Source organism: Taudactylus pleione, unplaced genomic scaffold (assembly GCF_031769625.1).
Source record: "Taudactylus pleione unplaced genomic scaffold, aTauple2 ptg000668l, whole genome shotgun sequence".
NCBI lineage: Eukaryota > Metazoa > Chordata > Amphibia > Anura > Myobatrachidae > Taudactylus > Taudactylus pleione.
The window spans coordinates 206,084-232,592 of NW_028285070.1; the positions used below are offsets into that span (position 1 = coordinate 206,084).

A 26,509-nucleotide genomic window follows, 5' to 3' on the forward strand; every position below is an offset into this window, starting at 1 on the left:
AATATGTACATATATGTCCAGGGCAGTGCTAGGTTCTTCTGCTACTCCCCCAGATTCCCGGACTTGCTCCCATGCCCTGGAATGATGCCCACATCTGAAATAAAAACATTCAGCTCGGACAGGATGGCCCTAATGCAGCATCTAATGGCTAACTGTGATCTCTGGTCCTGTATATGCTGGAATTATGCCACACAATATACTATGTATGAGGCATATAATGGGTTACTGTGATCGCTGGTCCTGTATATGCTGGAATTATGCCACACAATATACTATGTATGAGGCATATAATGGGTTACTGTGATCGCTGGTCCTGTATATGCTGGAATTATGCCACACAATATACTATGTATGAGGCATAGAATGGGTTACTGTGATCACTGGTCCTGTATATGCTGGAATTATGCCACACAATATACTGTGTATGAGGCATATAATGGGTTACTGTGATCGCTGGTCCTGTATATGCTGGAATTATGCCACACAATATACTATGTATGAGGCATATAATGGGTTACTGTGATCGCTGGTCCTGTATATGTTGGAATTATGACACACAATACACTTTGTATGACGCATATTAAAACTAGATAAGTGCTAATTATGTCCTCTTCATGGACTGGCCACTCTCACTCTAAAATGAAGCATTTGGAAACCCCTAGAAATCATGCATTTGCAGACAGGTACTATAACAATGTGTCATTCTTATTAATATTGTCTCGACACCAGAAAAATGGCTGCCTTCATTGTGTACATGCTACGGGTGCCCTTCCAGCCAATACCAAAGGCTTGTGTCCTCCCTATGGTTCTAGGTTTTCTAAAACAAAAACAAAAAATGAGCAAGGTTATTTAAGTAAAAAAATGTACTGCATAATGAATTATGTTTGTCTCCTCTCTTATTATTGTACATTTTATAGATATCCCAAACACTATTGTGCATATCTTTGTATCTGTGCTTCAGGAACCTGACAGCAGGTGGCAGTGTGGTACTACTTCCAGTATTCTTTTTTAAATCTTTTTTATCCTGCCTGCCTGTAAACACTTAACACCTACGCAACTAAGCTTTCGTCTCCTATAAATCTTTCTATGCAATTATATTGCATGGCATATTGGCCCTTATTTATATACATCCGTGTGTTCTCAGAGGGGCAGTAGGGCAAAATGTTGTCATGTAATAAGTAATAAGTTAAAGGAACAATAATTTTTTGGTTTGCAATGAAGAGCTGTGTATTTCTTTCTTGTTATGAAGGCTAAGATGCTATAATAAACACAACCCTGTAACAATATATCCCTGGAACCCTGAAATTGTACCTTTTGTCTGAAGTTATTGGTGGCAATTCAATTAAATGCGATGTTGGGGCACGATATGCCGCTGCGCACTTCGAAGATACTTAGGGTAGCCCAACATTGCTCATTTTACTTTGCAGCTATGGGGGGTGAGAGGTAAGCTTAGCAATATTACAATCGCCACCTGCCGCCGTTATGAGCGTTTTACGTTGTACAGACAGCACATTGCCATCGTCGCGTTTAAATTGCCCCCATTGTATTTTCCGCGATCGTCCCTAAGCTGGATAGGATGGGATAAAGTGTTTTTTCTTTGTGAAGATCTATGAACTTGTTTAATCTCAAACTGTCGTTTCCCATTTGCGTAATGACCTCTTTCTTTTTTGTACGTTACTAATGTGATAACTTCTCTACAGATCAGCAGAATATTGTCCTGTTCCAGCTACTTATATAGACACACACACAAATATTTTGACAATTATCTGTTCCCAAAACTGCGTTTCACTTCCTGAGCATCTGCACTTCCTAAGGGGCAGAGGATTTGTTAAGATACAGTAACTTAATTCAACCCATTTACTTGTGTTTGCAGAATCCGGCAAACTATGTATATAACACTTTAGGCATCACACGACCACCCAGCATAAAACCGGCATTTCCCCACAGAACCAGAGAATATATATAATTTACATATATACCAAAATGTGCTTCAACGGAGAAACTGTTGGCAGAAACAAGCAAATGATCCTGTTTGTACCTGTGCACCTGTAATTGTGCAATATACACACTTCAAGCAAAGCCGCAGGGATTTTATCAACGCTAAATACCGTTATGCTAGGGGGGAGGTGGGAATGGGGCTCGGCTTGTTACGCTGTTTTATTCCAGCTGCACGTCTGCCGGTAGAATATTTTGCGGCCTTGTTGTTTGTACCATGACTGAGCCGATGGGCAAAAGTAGAACATCACCCCAGGATATTTCCTACAAACAAATCCAAATTAAACCCTTCATTAATTACAACTTCTACTGCCATATTGCTCATTGGGCTTTGGTGTATGAGAGAATGGGAACATCTGGGCTGCCTCCAAATCCCACCGACTGTATGTACATTGTCATATCGTCTTACGTTGCTTTATGTGAATATTGTTTAACTTTTGCTGCAAAATTCACTCAAACGGTGGATAAAATATCCCATAAAGTTACAGGAGGTTCATTAGCTGTCACCTGTGATATAGCTACCCCATTCTGCTCTACTGAGAAGTCCTTGCAGGCCCGGACTAATATAGGGCGGATTGAGAGCCGCGTGCAGATGCAGCCGCATTGCACAATCTGAAATAAATGCAGCTCTTTGCCTGTATTCAGATGGGGCTGCTCCTACCTATCCGCTAATGATAGTTGCCGTCATCACTATTACTGCGCTATGCTTGATGTGAGAAACATGTCCGTAACCAGACGGATCTCTGCAGACACTTTATAGCCGTCAATTTCATCTACTGTAGGTGCCATGACCCCTTAATGATATTGCCAAACAAATCACATTGACTTTTTTGACTGGGTGGCTAAAGTAATAGATCACGGGGGTCTGATAGATAAGCTCAAAATCTTAAGGCGCACATCCACTAGGCGATATTAATGAACGATTGAACAATTATCGTTCAATCGCTCATTAATGATGCATGAATCGGGCACTAAAATGTCGGAAACGACCAGCGATGCGCTCTCCCGCTGGTCGTTTACGACATCAATCATCGCCTGAACATGTCGGTCAATCTGCCGGTAACGACAGATTGACCATGTTCAGGGATGAGGCAGGGTGCCTGCACTGCTGAACGATATATCATTCAGTGTGGGCACTGCACAGTTTAATGAACGACTGAACGATAACGATATCTTTATCGTTCGGTCCTTCACTAGTCGCCTGGTGGATGTGCCCCTTTAGGATTGGTTTCTAGGATGGGTGAGTGGATAGGAACTTGGTTGCAGGATAGGAAACAGAGGGGGTCATTTAGACCCGCTCGCGAGCGCAGGACGCTCGAAAGCGGGTCGATGTTGCCCCACTGCGCATGCGCATGACGGAGGGAGCTCCGTCATGCGCATGCGCGAGACCCGGATAGCGACGGGCTCTCCGTCGCACTGGGTCTCGCACCAAAGGGGGCGTGCTGTCGATGTTGATTAACAGCACGCCCCCTTTGGTGGGCGTGCCGGGGGCGTGGCTGCCAGACGGAGGCATTCCCATGGGAACGCCTACCGTCTGAAGCCGGCCCCACTGACATCATGAGTGATGTCAGTGGGAGTGATTTTGGCTCTGATAGAGCCAAAATCACTCCAGGGCTTGCGGCAGCGAGACTCTACCGCAGGGTCTCCGTCGCAAGCCCGATGGTCGCGATGGTCTTGACCATCGCGACCATCATCATGGACGCTCGCATAAGCTGTGCGAGCATCCAGGAGGCCGCTCCATTTTCATGGAGGAGGGCCCTGATTCAGAGCGAGCGCTCTGGTCAGAGCGTTCGGCTCTGAATCAGGCCCAGAGTTGCAGTAAACGGAGTGCAGTCTCAGGAGGGAAAGGTTACCAGCGGAGTACCCCAGTGCTTTTTTATATCTTTATTTGTGACATTGCAAATGGTACTGAAGGGAAACGTATGCCTTTTTACAGATGGCACAAAGGTATGAAACAGGGCAGACACACCTGGAGGGGTAAAACAAATGATTGATGATCTACAGGTGTGTCCACATACATTTAGCCTCCTTGCCCTTCTAGTTGATCCGTGCCGTGACGTGACTCAGTAGCGATGAGCGTCTGTTCATACGACTCTCTCCCTTCTAATGAGTCTTATTCGCACAGCGATGCGAACAGGACGCACATGCAGCTTCTGATTAATATGATATGCCGCAAGCCTATATTCTGTGTGCGACTGCATCTACATATGAAATGCTACGTTACTACAGTGTCAGCGACTTGCATGCAGATGTGACCAGAATATAGGCATGCCGCATATCATTTTAATCAGCAGAAGCTGCTTTTGCATCACTTTGTAAATAAGACGCATTTGAAGGGTAAACGTCGCATGAAAAGACTCTCGGCGCTACTGAGTCTCACGGCGCTCACTCATTATGTTTAATGCGACTTGTAGGTCTCAGAAGATAGATGTATGTGGACACATCTGTAGGTAGGCTAGAGGAACGGACAAGAATGTGGCAACTACAGTTTAATGCCAAAAAAATGCCAAATTATTGATTTTAGTTGCAAAAACCCAAAGGCTAAATATAGTATTAGCGGCACTATAACGGGCACTACTGAGGAGGGATATTTCAGGTAATGTCAAAGCAGGTAAGCCATGTAACAAAGTCATGAGAAAGGCAAGTCGCATGCTACCACTGTATAGGTCACTGATACGGCCTCATCTAGATTACTGTGTTCATCTCTGGAGGCCATGTCTCCACTGAAACCGGAGGGAGGTTCTGTAGGTCCAGAGGAAATTTGAGGAAACAATAACTTCACCGAAAGGGTAGTGGATAAGTGGAATAGCCTCCCATCATAAGAGGTAAAGACTAATTAGAATAGAGCAATTTAAACATGCTTGGGATAGGCATAAGGGTAATCTTTCAAAGAAATAAGGATCAGATAGGGTTGAGGTCGCCATAAGGGCAAAAAATGGGCAGACTAGAAGGGCCAAATGGTTCTTATCTGACGGAAAATTCTATGACATGCCCACGGAACGCTTATCCTTTGTGTGAAGGCCCGTTGCTGCCCAGTGACACCCGTTTATCCGACGGAGATGCGGCTGAGATATGTATGTCTCCGAATTGCCCGTAGTTGCTCAAAGTTACGTATTGAGACTCTGGGGTAAATTTACTAAGATGGGAGTTCTATTTAAGAAGTGATGTTGCCCATAGCAACCAATCACATTTTACTTCTCATTTATCTAGCACCTTCTAGAAGATAATACCTGGAATCTGACTGGTTGCTATGAGCAACATCACTTCTTAATAGAACTCCCATCTTAGTAAATTTACCCCTTTGACTCATGCACAGTGAAAAAAAATAGCAAGCGCCATTCAAAATACAGACGTCAGAATCAGCCCCAAAATGTGCGCTCTGCGCTCTGAGGAGCCTTTTCATTGTCACTTATGGGCTCATTCATTGTTTTGTGCCCAACGTGGCTGTCCCATGTTTAGTATACTTGCAGGAACTGATGCCATCTTCAGATGGCGTGAGTTCCCAGTGGCCCGCTTCCTCACCTGGAGTGCGAAGAGGATCCCTTCCGCCCCCGGCGGCCCTCTCCGTAGTCACACACGCACACTTACACTGCCCGGCCATGTAACCTTTCACCGCTAGTAATTAGTGTGTGTAGGAGATGAGACTCGTGGGACAGCTGCCGTACCTACATATCCGCCGCTCAACTGGCGAATAATTAGGCCCCTTAGAAGTACATTACAATATACTGATATTGACGCTATCCTCCAGTCTCCATGGAACACCCTGATCTGACCATGTGTCCGCACACACCTAGCCTCAATACACCATGCGCGCGAGACAACGCGCCGAAAGGTGTATCCTCTCTTTCTCATCTTTCACGCTGAAATATGTAGCTTAGATGCAATGCTATGTCACAAAACCGGTGCACAAAGCTTTTATATCTGTGTGCGACTAGGTCTGAATCTGTATTCGAAGCACAGCGGAACTTGGCGTGAAAGAAAAGTGGCCGCTGCGTCGTAGCCTTTTCGTATACAGGCTCATTTTTAGTGCCTTGGGGAAATTAATGAAGGAAGGTGATTTGCATGAAGACTGGAGGAGGCGGCACATGTTTTCCTGTTTATTGATTCCCTTGTGAAGTGACGTCTATGCTCACTGGGACTAGTGACGGGGAGGGCGCAACGCAAGCAGGGCCTTTAATTCAGAGATTACGTCTGCTAGCCTTTAATTTAGGACTCTAAGCAGATCTATCTGTTATTTTTCATTAACAACAATGGAAATGAACACACAAGTGACAGTGAGATATTGAGAGGAACGTGATGAGCCTGAAGCTGGCCCCACACGTTATAATATTGGAGCCAACATGTCCCAAATAAATGGAACATAAACATCCAAAATCTATGGCTCATTCTCGGGCTGTTAATAAATTCCATCAGCTTCTGGCGGCACTGATGTCTGTCATGTCCGAGGAGACCCTTGTAGCTAGGGGCAATGTTGCCAGGGAATATTGTGGAACATTGTTACAGAATAGACTAGTTGTTTAAGTATTTTTTTTTTTTACTTAATTAAACCATTGAATTAAAAAAGTAAAATAATTATTCCATCCTAAAAAGACTAGGAAACAGCCTTGGGCCTGATTCGTTACGGATCGCAACTGTGAATGCAACAGCAGTCCAACTGCGATACTATGCTAATCCATTGCGATCGCTATGCCGTCGCAGCACGACACAAGGACGCCCATTTTACCATGCACACATCCGTAATGTTTAGCAAGACTGTAAAACCATCGGTACAATCGAGTACCATCGCAGCCTCACGCACGCTTGCACGGTCTGACCTTAGTCAGAAATTGCTAACTTCAGCGCACGCTATCAGGCCTCAGGCGGCGTATGACATCGCAGTGGCTAATTTATGTACGCCCATGCAACGGCATTCAAATGCACTGGCACGCCTGAGTTTCGCCGACATGTGCATCATAAAGGAATCTTATCTTCTAGTAACGTTCAGTGGACAGTTTCATTACTGATCAATAAATAATTGTGTTGGCTTCACAGAGGGAAATTTACTAAAATGTGGGTTTTCGGAAGTGGAGGTGTTGCCCATTGCAACCAATCAAATTCTACTTAACATTTATCTAGCACCTTCTAGAAGATAATAGCTAGATACTGATTGGTCGCTATGGGCACATCGCAACATCTCCACTTCTGAAAACCTGCACTTTAGTAAAAATACCCCTTAGAGCAGTCATTCCCAACCTCGGTCCTCAAGGCACACTAACAGTCCTGGTTTTAGTGATAGCCATGCTGCAGCACAGATGGTTAATTCAAATTAACTGGGATACTAATTAAGTCACCTGTGCTTAAGTATGGCTATCCTTAAAACTAGGACTGTTAGTGTGCCTTGAGGACAGTGGTTGGGAACCCCTGCCTTAGAGGGATATTTACTAAGAATTCTTTTTTGACTTCTAAAGCAAATAGCTGGACATAGCTGGAGTGTTTTCAACTCAAAATGACACATTTACTAAGCAGCATGTCGGATTGTCTCTTTTGATCTGATGGTGATATACAGTTTCGGGCGTGTGCGAGATCAGTCGATTTTCCCCGTTTACAATAGAGTCTGCTGACAAATATTGATGAATCCGCTGGCAGACTGCAGCGGATCCACAGCACTGTACAGGTCAGTATGATCTATGCAGGCTTTTGAGTGTAAATGAGTAAACAATGGGTTAAGTACAGTTGCGTCCAGTTACATGGTTGCCGATCGCGCTATAAACGTGTGCACACATCGCGCCATGAAATTACTCACGCCTGCATATGCTACGGTACGCTATGGCGTGCACTGCGCTAGCACCATGCAATCCTATGAGGTCGTGGGTGCGAATGCAGTGTGCGTATCCGCTCACGGGCACGCGACTAGCACCATCTGTGGCGCGAATTGCTGCGCAAGAGTCTAACATGTAACTGGGCATATCTGTATAAGAAAAAAATTGTATGGGGTTCTCCCCCCCTTCAAAACAAAAAATAATACATAACCAGACCTTTGAGCTTGGTCTCGTACTGGAAAATTGGGGGGAAAAACTTAGTCTTTTCAGTAACCAGCAGTGGGCTAAACTAGTCGGGGGGCTTATAGCCTCAAACTGATCAGCCCAGGGCTGGAAATCCTCGGAAAGTGGGGGCCCCATAAATAAAATAGGCCCTCCCTCCTTGGATTTCCTCATTTCCTTTCCTCATGTAATAGACCAGGGTCTTGGTAAAGCAAAAAAAACGCAGTCAGCGGAGCCCATGGACTTGCTGTATAGTATGTACAGCGCTAACCGTGATATGACCGTTCCCACGTGGGTCACTGCACTACACAATGGTGAAGCACTGATTGGCCACTCTCAGCCAATCAGCGGATGCTGCCATAGAAGGTGTCCGCTGAGAGCGTCCGACTCTTAGCCAACCAGCACTTCACCATTGTGTAGTGCAGTGTCCCATGTGGGGACTGTCATTTCTCTGTTAGAGCTGTATATAGTGTACACATACAGTAGTGTACGGCATCTCCGTGGGCTCGGGTGACTGCTGCTTCTTTTTCTGTCACACAATTACCCCGGGACCCTCCTCCACCAGGTGTGCGGGGAAGAGCCTTGGGCAGTTGATCCTTGGGAGGAGAGAACCCATTTTATTTGGGCTGATAGGTGCTGTACTTTGGACAAACACGCCTGCCAAAGACAGGGCTATTTATTTTGTGCATTGTGCTGCGATTTCCGTGTGGTTTTTAATTGATTGACAAACACGATTCTTAGTAAATCCACGATTTTCCATTCTTCTCAATGTTAACCATGCAATGTTTGGTCCGATGGTGTACTGCCGGGTATTGGAGTGTGAAGTCGTGTTTCACCTGCGAATTTGCCGTCAGTTTGGGGCTTTAGTAAATCTCAGATTTGCTAAATCACTGCCAAAAACGAACTTTTGTAAATTTCCCCCTAGTTCTCTTTTTCTGCACCATTGGTAGCTGTCACAGCAATGTCTATAATGCAGACGTTATCAGTCCCGCTACTGGATTCCCTCTTCTGACACGTGATGAATAGGAAATACAGTGTATGCAGTTACAAAATGTAGAAATAAGGAAAACGTTTTTTATGTGTTTTTATGGGGCGCTAATGGTATATCTATCCGCAATCCAGTGCTGCACTTAACACAACAGAGCCTGGACACCTGCGACAAACCCACCCCCCCCCCCCCCCCCCAAAAAAAAAAAATATATAATTTTTTTTAAAAAAAAATTTGTAATTGCGCTGTCAAACGATGCTGTATATATTTATTACATTTTTTATTACAATCAACAATCTTAAAAACCAATAAATATTTTGATCTGGTGATGATAATTACTTACCGACATACTGTATGACTTGGCTTCAACTATAACCAATTATTAACTACTTTCATAACGCTACTAACATTATTTGCTTGCTGGTTACACGCATACAGTAACTAGTGTTATCTGCATATGTGATCCTAAAAACTCAATATTCTTTATGACATCGTCTGCTGGCTAATATATTGCTGCTGTATACTTCTGCTTTACACTAACTCTATGGAAAGAGGACTGTAATTATTAACAGTGACTGTTATACAAAGTATTACTACACTACAAGATTATCATCTGTTGGATATTATAGCATTTATAAAGTTAAGCATATATATATATATATATATATATATATGATTATTGTCCTGTGGCCACAGGTTGCTTTTATATAACATTATTGCTGGCTTCCACTAGAAATGTTGTATTTTATTGGTTTTTAAGATTGTTGATTGCAATAATACATGTTATACATATATACAGCATCCTTTGACAGCGCACTTACTATTTAAAAAAATAAATAAAAACCACCCACCAAGCTAAACGCCCAATTAGAGAGAGTGACTTGATTCGTGACCAATTTGGAAAGGATATTGGAGTCTCATACATATTGGATCAATCTCACAGCATTGTCTGTTACAGTCAGCGTACTTCTGCCTCATTACCCGCATCCGCGTCGTCTCAGGAGCTCGTGGACCCTCTGCTGCTGAAAACGTTTGCTTGCTGTACTTATCCTTGTGTTTTAGGATGTAGAAGAGAAGGAAAGTCACGAATGTAATGTCTGCAAGATTTGCATAGTCTTTTTTTTTTAAACTCCCTATTATGTTGTATACAATAATATTCTCATGTTATCTACTATCGCAGTGACGTGATATCATCCTAGCTGATCATAAAGGGATTGCCTCTTTTGGGACATGTTGGGGTCCATTCACGAGCAACCAGCCATTATCTGATATGGTCCTTAGTGGTGGACTACTATGACAAGGGACATAGACGGCAGCTTATAGAGCAGGGGATGAGTTGGATGCAGTTTATGTATAATCAGGTTCTATTAAACTCTCTATTGTCAGATGATGGATGTAACCATAAGTTCATTCAAACCAGATTTTCTCAAAAAATAAAGACACAGACCAAGTTAATGCCATTCAAAAAATAATAGGTGAGCTTTATTTATTTACAATAATGAGTATGGTGGCAGAGGAAAGAACGGCAAACCACCGGCGCCAGCTTGACTTAGGCAAAAGATGTCCACAACTTACCAGGGCCAATATCCCAATTAATGGTAAGTGAGATATAAAATACAGGCAAGGGCCACTCTCCCTTTATAGCAAGTGAGACACCCATGCCAATATAATATACAGGCAAGGGCCACTCTCCCTTTATAGCAAGTGAGACACCTATGCCAATATAACATACAGGCAAGGGCCACTCTCCCTTTATAGCAAGTGAGACACCCATGCCAATATAAAATACAGGCAAGGGCCACTCTCCCTCTATAGCAAGTGAGACACCCATGCCAATATAAAATACAGGCAAGGGCCACTCTCCCTCTATAGCAAGTGAGACACCCATGCCAATATAAAATACAGGCAAGGGCCACTCTCCCTTTATAGCAAGTGAGACACCCATGCCAATATAAAATACAGGCAAGGGCCACTCTCCCTCTATAGCAAGTGAGACACCCATGCCAATATAAAATACAGGCAAGGGCCACTCTCCCTCTATAGCAAGTGAGACACCCATGCCAATATATAATACAGGCAAGGGCCACTCTCCCTTTATAGCAAGTGAGACACCCATGCCAATATAAAATACAGGCAAGGGCCACTCTCCCTTTATAGCAAGTGAGACACCCATGCCAATATAAAATACAGGCAAGGGCCACTCTCCCTTTATAGCAAGTGAGACACCCATGCCAATATAAAATACAGGCAAGGGCCACTCTCCCTTTATAGCAAGTGAGACACCCATGCCAATATAAAATACAGGCAAGGGCCACTCTCCCTTAATAGCAAGTGATGTGGTATCCTACACCCATACCAATGTACCATTTTGGCTCACCCGGATGAGTGGCGCCGCTGACCCCAGTAGGGTGAAATCAGCTTAACCCGTGCATTGAAGGGGTGTTCACCGCTCCTACTGCAGCAATATGGACGCTTTACAGATTGCCGGCCTTTCCCGCCATGAAATAAAGCCGACACACGACACAATAGGGAAGGGAGGGCGGGAGATCAGTATCAAAGAGGCAGAATATCCTTCAGATATTACCCATACTCCCAGTAACCACTCCCCCTTAACAACAAACAACCTATCCCTGTGACTTTAACAACAGTCAATCCTAAATAACTCCTCCTTTCACTTTATTAACCCCATTCATCCCTGTCTAGGGGTTTATATGCCCTCTGTTCTATGCAAACCTCGGTAATTTTTTATTTCATTGTCGTCCTGGTCAAATAAACCACATCTGTGTGTCCAAAACATGTATGTATGTATATATATGTATATATATATATATATATATATATACATATATATATATATATATATATATAGTGGAACTAGGTGCTTTAGCTGGTGCAGTTTGCATCTCGATAATAACTGGGATTCTATAAGTGGGGGACCCCCTATCTTTTTGTTGATAATAAGTTTTGTAAGCCAGTTGATCTTGGTTGAAAATAACTTTAAATAAAAAAAAACATACAAATAATGAGTAACAGCCATAGTACAGAGGGTCATCGCTCACTCAGGGCCTGGTGTATAAAATATTCAGTAAGTAATGAAATAGCTGTGTAAGCAGTCACACGGGCGATGGCCGCATACATTTAATGCAGATGGAACCGTTATACGTTCTTTGTGAGGTGACGTTTTCCTGTAAAGGCAAATTTTTATATTAAATGAGTGAAGATGTGGAAATTGATCTGCTCCGTTCCTTCCAGGGCTTCTGTCTTGGCAGTGTCAGTCCCAGGAGCCTTTGTATCTCTCTGGATCTCCGCTGTGACCAAGTCAGCAGCTTTGTGAGAAAGTGCAGGGTGGGCAGAATGGGCCGACTTTGTGTCACCTTTCTCCAGACCAGCCAGCAGAAAAAGTGCCACGTCAGTGGTCAAACGTTTATTAGAGGGGTGAAGAAGATTGCAAATACAGTACATTAACTGTAATAACTTTATTTCTAGGTATTATTGACTGGATTTGTGCACTAACAGTGTGTTTTATACTTGTACCCCTGTCATACTCCATGTACCACTAATACCTCTCTCATACTCTCCATGTACCACTAATACCTCTCTCATACACTCCATGTACCACTAATACCTATCTCATACACTCCATGTACCACTAATACCTCTCTCATACACTCCATGTACCGCTAATACCTCTCTCATACACTCCATGTACCACTAATACCTCTCTCATACACTCCATGTACCGCTAATACCTCTCTCATACACTCCATGTACCGCTAATACCTCTCTCATACACTCCATGTACCGCTAATACCTCTCTCATACACTCCATGTACCGCTAATACCGTTCTCATACACTCCATGTACCGCTAATACCTCTCTCCTACACTCCATGTACCGCTAATACCTTTCTCATACACGCCATGTACCACTAATACCTCTCTCCTACACTCCATGTACCACTAATACCTCTCTCCTACACTCCATGTACCATTAATATCTCTCTCCTACACTCCATGTACCGCTAATAGCTTTCTCATACACTCCATGTACCGCTAATAGCTCTCTCATACACTCCATGTACCGCTAATACCTTTCTCATACACTCCATGTACCGCTAATACCTCTCTCATACACTCCATGTACCGCTAATACCTCTCTCATACACTCCATGTACCACTAATACCTCTCTCATACACTCCATGTACCACTAATACCTCTCTCATACACTCCATGTACCACTAATACCTCTCATGCACTCCATGTACCACTAATACCTCTCTCATACACTCCATGTACCACTAATACCTCTCTCATACACTCCATGTACCGCTAATACCTCTCTCATACACTCCATGTACCGCTAATACCTCTCTCATACACTCCATGTACCGCTAATACCTCTCTCATACACTCCATGTACCACTAATACCTCTCTCATACACTCCATGTACCACTAATACCTCTCTCATACACTCCATGTACCACTAATACCTCTCTCATACACTCCATGTACCACTAATACCTCTCTCATACACTCCATGCACCACTAATACCTCTCTCATACACTCCATGTACCACTAATACCTCTCTCATACACTCCATGTACCACTAATTCCTCTCTCATACACTCCATGTACCACTAATACCTCTCTCATACACTCCATGTACCACTAATACCTCTCTCATACACTCCATATACCAGTAATATTGCCCCTTCAATATACTGTATTTAGCATAGTACCTCTCATATACTGCATTTACCACTAATACAGTACCACTCATATACTGCATTTACCACTAATACAGTACCACTCATATACTGCATTTACCACTAATACAGTACCTCTCATATACTGCATTTACCATAATACAGAACATTTATCATAAACTCCATGTACCAGTAATACTGTACCTTTCTGTATGGATAGACAAAAGTGTCACTGGGTAATGACAAGGTCTGTACAGAGAGTCTTTGTAAGGGGGCAAGAAGGTTTGGGAAATAATCCCCTTCAGTTAGGGGTAAAGCATAACAGTTCTAAGGCTCGGGAATATGCCTGTGCCATTTGTCCATTTGCTACAGGTTTTCCATCTGCAAACTGGTGAAAATTACTTAAGAGAGGAAATTGTCACAAAGACAGGTTATAATTTTTTACATTGGAAAACTACAGTAGCTTCCACCATTGTCATTATTCTGTGTATTCTAACCAGAGGCCAATATGGGGAGCTTGTTGCATGCTTAGCCAGACATAACTGGACGGATCACACCCCCCTGCAGCAATTGGTCATATTGATCACCAAACTTAATTGGACAGCTGGTTCCTGCTTATCCCAACTCCAGTATCTGAACCCTTGGATTGATCAGCTGCTAGGAAGCCCCACTTTATATGTTTGTGATTTCTGCGCCCACCCGTAAATCCAGCAGAACAGGTTCAGACAGAGCTGGTTGGCAGGGACTGGCGAGGCACCAATGGAGCATCATTACAAGAAAATCCAAGCGCACCACTTGCAGCGTGGTTTAGACATCAGCGGCCTCTCTTTTTTCCTGATGCCAAATGGGGCATCGATAACGTGTTCTGAGGGAGCTGTATTGCTGTCGTTGATGAGGTAAACGCAAACAATAAAAGTAATTTACAAAAGTTCACAATGTGTTTCATTGCTTGTAAATGAGCCTATCTATCTCCCTCTCACATACACTGGGACATGCACACATTTCGCTTTTGGGAACTTTACTTTTAAAATAATTGCACTCCACGATTGCCTGAAGTGTAAAAACATAACTTTGGAGTCTTGCCTACTGGCGCAGTAGGACTACCTCTTCATTGAATTTATTACATGAGAAGATACAAAAAAACAACCTACTTGGAACTACAGGATCATCCTTGAAGAGCCACTATCCTTTTGCAGGGAGATCCTTTTGATGCCATGGAATTTCCCATATAATGCATCTTTTCCACCCCTGTGAACATATAGAAATATCTTCCTGTTACAAATCGCCGGCACGACTTGCTACCTTCCAGCACTTCGATGGTTACTCCTTCTACTTCCGCCTGCCGTATGAGTATTCCACCATCTGTTGCTAGGCGATCTGGATGCCGGATGATATCACGTGTTACTGGAACACTGAAGGATCCTCCGTTACTTTGATTGGTTCTTCGTCTATTTAAATATCAGCCGGCATCCTCACAGCCTTGCCGGCTATAACGTCTCCGTACGTGCCCTTGCGGTTCCTGCTTCTGGACTATGTTCCTGCGTCTCTCCAAATTGTACCTCGGTCTGTTAGCCTCACCGAATCCTCCGGCTCTCGTAGCCGCACCACGGCTAATCAAGCCACATCTCGGTCATCAGGCCGCACCCTATCCTCCGACTCTAGTAGCCGCTCCACGGCTAACCAAGCCGCAACTCGGTCCTTAGGCAGCTCCGAATCCTCTGGCTTTCGTAGCTGCACAATGGCTAATCAAGCCACATCTCGGTCATCATGCCGCACCATATCCTCCGGCGCTCGTAGCCGCACCACGGCTAATTAGCCGCACCTCGGTCCTTAGGCCGCACTGAATTCTCCGGCTCTCGTAGCTGCACCACGGCTAAGCAAGCCGCATCTTGGTTATCAGGCCGCACCATATCCTCTGGCTCTCGTAGCCACACCATGGCTAATCAAGCCGCTCCTCGGCATTCTACCACATCAATTCTACCAGCTACTTGCTGCATCAGTTCTACAGGCTATACCAGCCACATCTATTCTACCAGATATAAGCTGTATTTATTCCGCATCTATACCACCAGTGCTGCATTAACCTCATCTCTACCACCAGTGCTGCATTAACCTCATCTCTACCACCAGTGTTGCATTAACCGCATCTATACAACCAGTGCTGCATTAACTGCATCTATACCACCAGTGCTGCATTAACTGCATCTATACCACCAGTGCTGCATTAACCGCATCTATTCCACCAGTGCTGCACAAGCCGCATCTCAGCTACCGGTTCTCATTTGTGTCATCTTCTATTCTGGTACTCCTGGGTAGTCTGCGTAAACCCCTATTACTTCTAGTTTATGTCCAGACGGCCACCTAAGTGGCTGTTGGTGGCAGAAGATCTCGTCCTTGAGTTTTGGGGGTTTATGCAGGGTGTCATGGAAAAACCGTAACACTTCCTTGCCTGGGGCTCCACACAATAAAGGCACCCGCTCATTACCCAGAAGTCCCTTCACTGAGATAGACGAGAGGTTGTTATAACTTATTATGGGGCAAATTCATTGCGCCGACAACCCACTGCATCAGATGCACAGTCCCAGCAGATCTTTAATGATATTTAGTATTGCTCTGTTAAGTTATCTGTGAATATCAGCGATGACCGATGTTACTTAATGGGGCAAAAATGCAGGTTTGATAAGCCCCTTAAAGACATGGGGCACTTGTTATATGTTTAGGCACACACAGGTACTTGGTAAACATGAGAGAGATACATACAGTAGGTATAGATGGTAAATATTCAGGAGTATATGATAAACATTTTGGTCTATGTGTAATTTACATATTTAAATTTGTTTCATTTTTGAGCACATGCCCCTGGGTATCTTTACAGTAAAGATACCCAGGGGTAAGTGATCAAAAATGTAACAATTATAAAGGGGTGCTTTGTAAATGCTCACTACACTGGGGAACCTAAAAATGAATAAAATCAGGTGTACTTGGTAAACATGTAAAGCGGGGAATTTGTAAACATTCAAAAACACACGATAGCACAAGGTAAATGCCAACAGTAAAGCATCCAGAGACCATTCATGTGTTGGGTTGCTTCTCAGCCAAGGGAGTGGGCTTACTTACAATTTTGCCTAAGAACACAGCCATGAATAAAGAATGGTACCAAAACATACTCCAAGAGCAAGTTCTCCCAACCATCCAATAACAGTTTGGTGATGAAGAATGCCTTTTCCAGCATGATGGAGCACCTTGCCATATGGCAAAAGTGATAACTAAGTGGCTCGGGGAACAAAACATCGAAATTTTGGGTCCATGGCCAGGAAACTCCCCAGACCTTAATCCCATTAAGAACTTGTGGTCAATCCTCAAGAGGCGGGTGGGCAAACAAAAACCCACAAATTCTGACAAACTCCAAGCATTGATTAGACAAGAATGGATGGCCATCAGCCAGTATGTGGCCCAGAAGTTGATCGACAGCATGCCAGGGCGAGTTGCAGAGGTCTCGAAAAAGAAGGGTCAACACTTCAAATATTGACTCTGTGATAAACTTAATGTAATTGTCAATAAAACCCTTTGACAATTATAAAATGCTTGTAATTTTACTTCAGTATACCATAGAAACATCTGATAAAAAACTCTAAAAACACTGAAGCAGCAAACTTTGTGAAAATCAATACTTGTGACATTCTCAAAACTTTTGGCCATGGCTGTGTAGTTGGTAAACCCTGGGCCTGTGACAATGGATGTACTGATAGTAGAGTTAGTAAACCCTGGGCCTGTGACAATGGATGTACTGACATTAGAGTTAGTAAACCCTGGGCCTGTGACAATGGATGCACTGACAGAAGAGTTAGTAAACCCTTGGCCTGTGACAATGGATGTACTGACAGTAGAGTTAGTAAACCCTGGGCCTGTGACAATGGATGTACTGACAGTAGAGTTGGTAAACCCTGGGCCTGTGACAATGGATGTACTGACAATAGAGTTGGTAAACCCTTGGCCTGTGACAATGGATGTACTGATAGTAGAGTTAGTAAACTCTGGGCCTGTGACAATGGATGTACTGACAGTAGAGTTAGTATACCCTGGGCCTGTGACAATGGACGTACTGACAGTAGAGTTAGTAAACTCTGGGCCTGTGACAATGGATGCACTGACAGAAGAGTTAGTAAACCCTTGGCCTGTGACAATGGATGTACTGACAGTAGAGTTAGTATACCCTGGGCCTGTTACAATGGATGTACTGTCAGTAGAGTTGGTAAACCCTGGACCTGTGACAATGGATGTACTGACAGTAGAGTTAGTATACCCTGGGCCTGTTACAATGGATGTACTGTCAGTAGAGTTGGTAAACCCTGGGCCTGTGACAATGGATGTACTGTCAGTAGAGTTGGTAAACCCTGGGCCTGTGACAATGGATGTACTGACAGTAGAGTTAGTAAACTCTGGGCCTGTGACAATGGATGTACTGACAGTAGAGTTAGTAAGCCCTGGGCCTGTGACAATGGATGCACTGACAGTAGAGTTAGTATACCCTGGGCCTGTGACAATGGATGTACTGACAGTAGAGTTAGTATACCCTGGGCCTGTGACAATGGATGTACTGACAGTAGAGTTAGTAAGCCCTGGGCCTATGACAATGGATGTACTGACAGTAGAGTTAGTAAGCCCTGGGCCTGTGACAATGGATGCACTGACAGTAGAGTTAGTAAACCCTTGGCCTTTGACAATGGATGTACTGACAGTAGAGTTAGTATACCCTAGGCCTGTGACAATGGATGCACTGACAGTAGAGTTAGTAAGCCCTTGGCCTGTGACAATGGATGCACTGACAGTAGAGTTAGTAAACCCTGGGCCTGTGACAATGGATGTACTGACAGTAGAGTTAGTAAGCCCTTGGCCTGTGACAATGGATGCACTGACAGTAGAGTTAGTAAACCCTGGGCCTGTGACAATGGATGTACTGACAGTAGAGTTAGTATACCCTGGGCCTGTTACAATGGATGTACTGTCAGTAGAGTAGGTAAACCCTGGACCTGTGACAATGGATGTACTGACAGTAGAGTTAGTATACCCTGGGCCTGTTACAATGGATGTACTGTCAGTAGAGTTGGTAAACCCTGGGCCTGTGACAATGGATGTACTGTCAGTAGAGTTGGTAAACCCTGGGCCTGTGACAATGGATGTACTGACAGTAGAGTTAGTAAACTCTGGGCCTGTGACAATGGATGTACTGACAGTAGAGTTAGTAAGCCCTGGGCCTGTGACAATGGATGCACTGACAGTAGAGTTAGTATACCCTGGGCCTGTGACAATGGATGTACTGACAGTAGAGTTAGTATACCCTGGGCCTGTGACAATGGATGTACTGACAGTAGAGTTAGTAAGCCCTGGGCCTGTGACAATGGATGTACTGACAGTAGAGTTAGTAAGCCCTGGGCCTGTGACAATGGATGTACTGACAGTAGAGTTAGTAAACCCTTGGCCTTTGACAATGGATGTACTGACAGTAGAGTTAGTATACCCTAGGCCTGTGACAATGGATGCACTGACAGTAGAGTTAGTAAGCCCTTGGCCTGTGACAATGGATGCACTGACAGTAGAGTTAGTAAACCCTGGGCCTGTGACAATGGATGTACTGACAGTAGAGTTAGTAAGCCCTTGGCCTGTGACAATGGATGTACTGACAGTAGAGTTAGTAAACCCTGGGCCTGTGACAATGACAGTAGAGTTGGTAAACCCTGGGCCTGTGACAATGGATGCACTGACAGTAGAGTTAGTAAACCCTGGGCCTGTGACAATGGATGTACTGACAGTAGAGTTAGTATACCCTGGGCCTGTGACAATGGATGTACTGACAGTAGAGTTGGTAAACCCTGGGCCTGTGACAATGGATGTACTGACAGTAGAGTTAGTAAACTCTGGGCCTGTGACAATGGATGTACTGACAGTAGAGTTAAGCTGGCCACACACTAGACCAACTTACATCCAACCAGCCAACTTGTTGATTGGTTGGAATGAAAATCTGGTAAGGAATGAAAGCAAATGACAATCAGCAATTTTCTCCCAAACGCCAGAAAATTAACAAAAACTGTTGTTTGAACAAATTGTTTAGATCAAACATTTAACAAACTTGTCTGATGACCATTTTCACCTGTTTTCTGGCATTTAGGAGCAAATTGCTGGTCATCATTTACTCCCATATGTTACCAGATTTTCATTCCAACCAATCAACAAGTTGGCTGGTTGGATGTAAGTTGGTCAGGTGTGTGGCCAGCTTTAGTATACCCTGGGCCTGTGACAATGGATGTACTGACAGTAGAGTTGGTAAACCCTGGGCCTGTGACAATGGATGTACTGACAGTAGAGTTAGTAAGCCCTGGGCCTGTGACAATGGATGCACTGACAGTAGAGTTAGTATACCCTGGGCCTGTGACAATGGATGTACTGACAGTAGAGTTGGTAAACCCTGGGCCTGTGAAAATGGATGTACTGACAGTAGAGTTAGTAAACCCTTGGCCTTTGACAATGGATGTACTGACAGTAGAGTTAGTATACCCTAGGCCTGTGACAATGGATGCACTGACAGTAGAGTTAGTAAGCCCTTGGCCTGTGACAATGGATGCACTGACAGTAGAGTTAGTAAACCCTGGGCCTGTGACAATGGATGTACTGACAGTAGAGTTAGTAAGCCCTTGGCCTGTGACAATGGATGCACTGACAGTAGAGTTAGTAAACCCTGGGCCTGTGACAATGGATGTACTGACAGTAGAGTTAGTAAGCCCTTGGCCTGTGACAATGGATGTAATGACAGTAGAGTTAGTAAACCCTGGGCCTGTGACAATGACAGTAGAGTTGGTAAACCCTGGGCCTGTGACAATGGATGCACTGACAGTAGAGTTAGTAAACCCTGGGCCTGTGACAATGGATGCACTGACAGTAGAGTTGGTAAACCCTGGGCCTGTGACAATGGATGTACTGACAGTAGAGTTAGTAAACCCTGGGCCTGTGACAATGGATGTACTGACAGTAGAGTTAGTAAACCCTGGGCCTGTGACCATTTTCTATAGCTGGCCAACCTTATTTTCTACATCACCTGCTCACAGTCCATGAACGCAGACAATACTTACCCCACACGTGGGATTAATGCAACAAACAAAATCCACAGAAGGTGTTATTTGTGCTTCATACATGGATTGGGCTGTATTCATGTGTCATTCTCCTGTCTCCTGTCCCTTTATTAGGCACTAATAAGTGTACGTTGTGCTGTGCTCACCTCCGGCCAGGACTATCCATCATGCTCCTTCTATATGCACAGTATGAATAATAATATTTTTGTTTCATTAAAATCGAATACAAACGTTTGAGAGAAATATTTAATAGCGGCTTCTCTTAGGTCTGCCTTGTATTTCCATGCTGCCTTGTATTGGATTTATTTTCTTTTCATTCTGGTAATTTAGTTGTAGTTATTTTGTAATATTTATGAGCAAGAAGTTCATAACTAATGCAGAATGGGAGCAGTGACAAAAATTATGCCGGGTGTGATACGGGAGACTGACAGTCTACATGCCAGCGGTCAAAAAAACGGCAGCGGCATCCCGATGCTCAGAGTCCCAACAGGGGCACCGTTAGTATCCTAACCCTCCCCCCTTATCCCACCTAACCCTCCCTTCCTGCATCCTAACCTTCCCCGTTAGTGCCTAAATCTATCCCTCCCCGGTAGTGCCTAAGCCTAACCTTCCCCTTCCCTGTTAGTGCCTATACCTAACCCTCCCCGTTAGTGCCCAAACCTAAACCTAACCCTCCCCACTTAGTACCTAAACCCCCCCTCCCTCCCGTGGTGCCTAATCCCCCTGCCTGCAGCCTAACCCTACCCTTTCCATCCCCCTCCCCCACAGTAACTCCCCCCCCCCTCAGTGATTGCCTAAACCTAACTACCCCCCCCCTGCAGCGTAAACGGGACCCGGTCCACTATATTTACGTTCGAGATGCAGGCCGTCGGGATGCGGGCGTTGACATATCAAGCGATATCGGGATTCCGGCACGGTATTCTGGCCGCGGGTCGGGATTCCGGCACCGGGATTTTGAATGCCGGCATCTTAACTATATCCCATTAAGCCCCCTTCTCCTCAATATCTGGGACTGGTGAATATGGAAGCTGGGATATATGACAGCTCTGTAGTGTATGCTGTGTGCAGTTATCCCTACCGGGTGCATTGATTTCTATATAGTAGACTTGTATTATGATCATTTAGAATAAGAAATCGGTAATGTTGGGGGGGGTCGTCAATGCCCCAGCACATCTAACGACAAGTAACACGTCTGCAGTTCGGTGTTTGGTTTAATCGTTCCTTCAGGGATTGTCATCTTCCTTTCTCCGTTGCATGATTCCAAGTTTAAATATAAGACAAGTAATCTAATAAAAGAATCAAATTAAGGGACCTTGCACAGCTGTACAATCTAAATACAATTTGCCCGAGCATATGGGTTCTTGTAATTGTGCTAACGCTGGATGTTTTCCCTCGTAAAGAGAAAGCTGCAGAAGTATGCTGGGCCGTCAGCAGTGCCCGCAACACTTGTCCACGCGCGTTATTGTCTGTCTGTTCTGCTGGTCAGCTGTTATTTACAGGCCCTGCGCTTCCCTCTTGTTCCACAAAGCCAGCAAATATTGTGATCACCATTTTTATTATATTGTTTTATAGCTAAGCAAATATTTAGTGAAATATGAATACATATATTTGACAATAATCTCCGCTCTAAGGGGCTGATTCAGCAAGGACCGCAGTAGCAAAGACGCACCCACTCGGTCGCTTAATTCGCATTGCGCATGCGTCTCCATCGTGAACTAGCATTTGCGATAGGAAATGCATTTGCAGAGGCTACGCAGACTCCGAGCACAATGATTGACAGGACGTGCCGTTTGTGAGTGGTGACGGGGGGGGGGGTGGACGTGGGGTAACGCAGGCGTGCCAGTGCATTGGGAATGCGTTGCAGGGACGTGCATAAATTATCCACTGCAATACCGTGCGCAGCCTGGGGACTCATAGCGTGCGCTGGAGTTAGCAATTCCTGAGTGTGGTCTGACCCAGGGGCGTATCTATAATGTGTGCGGGGAACACGGGCCCCTGGGTCCAGGGGGGCCCCGCACCGCACACCCTGCACCCATAATATTACTTACCTCTCCGAAGTCCCACGTTGGCGAGTGGGTCCGGAGCTGTAAAACGACTGGAAAATGGCCATGGCGGCCATTTTCCTGTCGTTTGCGCATGCGCAGTACAGGGAAAATGGCCGCCACGGCCATTTTCCCGGTGACCTATGCATACACTATAGACTCTGGGCACACTCTAGTGCCCAGAATCTATAACACCGGCGCTGGCCGCACACAGCTCAGTGCGCTGCAGGCCGCCGGGCAGAGAGGAGGGGTCTCGTGTCGGAGAGTGCACACGGGCACCCTCCTCTCTAGGAATGCCCCTGGTCTGACCTGCCTTAACTGTGCGTATGGGTCCGATGTTACTCGATGTTACCCATTATTTCGCTATGTTGCCCAAGTGTATGGATACGGATGGGCGTAAGCTGTGATCGCAATGCGATTGCAAACATTTGCATTTCACCACTAATAATAGCAACTGCGGTGCGTGCGTTCTAGCAGAATAGCGATCCTTGCTGAATCAGGCCCTAATTCCACATTTTCTACAGAATGTATGGGGCGTATTCAATAGGGCTTGCTAACAGTGGTCATTCATTCATTGCTGGGTACATGCTGCCTGGCAACTTTTACTAATCCTTGATCCCTATTTCTTTCATTGGACTTGCCGATGGGCAGCTCTGCCGAGCTCTATGTACTACCAATAGATCAGTCTTGTGTCCTGTTCCAAGACCAAACATACAGCAAAGTCTTTGATCAGAGTTGCTGTGTGCCATGAAGACACCATTGAATTAAAATCATATGAAGGTGGAAATTCCATCTGACTTACATCCCACAAATGGGTCTATCACAGGTTACAGTGACTGCTTGTGATCGGCCTTCATGGCCATGGTGAGATTAGGGGGGTTATGGGCTTAGTGGAATTGAGCAGTGTCGGGTGCACTGTGACTCTGTAAGCACTGCCCAGGCCGTGACTGAGTACTTGACAGGGCAGTGAGCACAGACTCCGGATAAACTTGAAAGGAACATTGAAAGTGCACGAGGGCGGACTCTGACATGGTGGGAATGACTGGGATGTGACAGCCGTGTGTAATTCCCTGATGGCTGGGATAGATGACTGCTGGGGAGCGTTTGAATTGGATGCACACAGCAGATATTTTTGGACGTTGATTGATGACTCTTCACGGCAACATATGAGTATAAGATTATATGTCGACATATGACGAAAAAGTATTTTATCAGTTTGTCAGCCACGATGAAGCGATACGACGTTATTACTTTTATATCTTTTAACTGTGCCTTTTATATATGACTGTTTTAAACTGCAACAATCGTAGGTTTGTTACTTGTGGGTAATGCTGTAACCATCATATCAATGACATACCTGTCATTAGTCACATTCTGTTTACCTTCTAAGTACCCGCGTAGAAGTATTAAATGGGAGAAACCACTCTAATCAATAGACACACTTACTATGCATAAGTCTACACAGTGTGAGCATTTTTGCATGTAAGAAACCAGTCTAGCATGTACAGTGTATGACACATGAACTGGAAGAGAACCAGTACTTGAGCAATCATAGCCTGGCGTTAGATGGGGAAGATGGTGCCAAGCAGCCAGAATTGTCCTTATGACTCCCAGCTGCATTAGGATATGTGGATATATGGTTGCCATGCTAAGGGGCAGAAAAGCTACGGTTACAAATGAGCAGGTGTGATCAGGTGCATCTCACCAGGCTCTGATCAGGAGCCGCAAGAAAAAGTGTCAGTAACAATTCCTGCATTGTATAAGAAGAGGACACTCGTCCTCACTCACCTCCCAGTGACTGGTCATGGTCACATGTCCCCACATTACACACAGGCTCTAATAGGTTCATCGCCTGTGACCAGTCGTTGGGCTCGAACCAGTCAGTGCAGGTTGTGGGGACTATTGGCATACTGCCCAGTGGAAATGACTTTCTATCTTCCATCCACATGCCCATTGAGACCCCAACCTTTGGGTGTCATCTGATGTTTCTTCGAGCATCTCGTATTGATCAGTATTTTAAATCCATAATTGTGAGTAACCTGGGATGTCGAAAATGAAATAATGGGGCTTGGTAATCCCTGCATCACTGTACACTGTAGCACCCGCCCTTTGGTAGGGTAGAGAGATCTGTGGGGCATCCAGTACCAACTTGACAGTAGTTTATTATTGATCTTTTTGGTACATATAAAAGCTTAGTACATTTCAGGTCTTCCTCTCCCTTGGATATCTATCTGGATAGACTCGTTGAAGCAGAAGGTAACAGCTTATCATAGATCAGTGTTTCTCAAACTTGGTCCTCAGGACCCTACACAGTTCACGTTTTCCAGGTCACCCAGCAGGAGTACAGGTATAGTCATTACTCCCTGACCCACTTTAAAAGATCCACAGGTGAAGGTAATTATTTCACTTGCGATTCTGTGAGGAGACTTGGAAAACATGTTTGGGGTCCTGAGGACCGAGTTTGAGAACCTGTGTCATAGATCATTGAGACCTGCATGGGCAGAGACCTGGCAAAACATGTCACTTCATGTGAGTTAATTTTTTTGTCCCCCCGGACTTAATAGCATGCCATCTGGCTATACCAGTGGAGTCAGCCATTTTGTAAGTAGAAATACTTTTCCCAAGGATACAGCATATTAATTCAGTAGAAACCAATGTTATCATCGATAGAGAGTCAGTGATGTCATCAGTTTCTAGCGAATTGATAGGCTACATTTCATCAATAGCGGATCATCCCCCATTAGTCCGTCAAGTGCTCGGCGAGGGTCACGCTTTAGGAAGTTATATCAACATTCAAAAACATTGCATATTTTCTCCTGTAACATTTCCACACATGAAAACCCTCTGGTGGAGGCACTAGACATTAATTATAAATGATTATTATTTAAGTGCAGTACACTACCTGTTCTACTATTCCAAATCTCTGGAACTAATTACTGTTTGTTTGTTTGTTTGTTTGTTTTTTTTCAATTCTAGGTAATTAGTGAATTTGAAGCTGCACCTGACTCCTTCTTTTACCGAATACCAAACCTTAGCCGAAACCGACAGTACAGTGTTTGGGTGGTGGCGGTGACTGCTGCTGGCAGAGGAAACAGTAGTGACATCATTACCGTTGAACCAGTGGCTAAAGGTAAAACGTTTTACATGTTGTCTAATTTGTCTAATTAATTTGCCTAATTGTTTGGTCTATGATGTAAAATACTTTTCCGGTGTGTCTCGAAGAATTTTGGATTTCATAATTTGTACAAAGAGTGAAGTAATAATAAGCCAAACAATATAACGAGGTTGGTGTAAGGTCAGACGACAACTCCCTAAATAAGCCACCCTTAGAATTTGCTAATCACATAGGTGACATTGGAGGGGGGGTATGCAATTAGCTGCTGGGTTTACACCATGACTAATTGCCGCGTTGGAGCTATTCAATTAGCGGGGATTACCCCGTGCGCAAGTCCCCACAGTCGGACTGAGCCTCGCAGCTTATGGAGCAGCGGGGTAAAGTCCGCAGAAAAAACCCCCACAAAATCGGGTTAGCGCGCAAGGTAAAAAAAACATTGATTCCACAGTTTACGCGGAATCAGTAATTTTCTGCGCTTGAATGCCGATGTTTTCAGCGCAGTAAAAAAGCTATTTAA

General features: G+C 44.5%; 1 protein-coding gene across 1 annotated transcript in view; it reads left to right on the forward strand.

Moving 5' to 3' along the window:
• LOC148478247 (cell adhesion molecule DSCAM) overlaps positions 1-26,509 on the forward strand; it is a gene marked incomplete at its 3' end in the record, with an annotated part of 235,003 nt that overhangs the window by 133,107 nt on the left and 75,387 nt on the right. Inside the window, exon 19 of the mRNA XM_088455734.1 lies at positions 25,854-26,007. Within this exon, the coding sequence (XP_088311860.1) occupies positions 25,854-26,007 (154 nt within the window). The remainder of the gene's footprint in view (positions 1-25,853; positions 26,008-26,509) is intronic.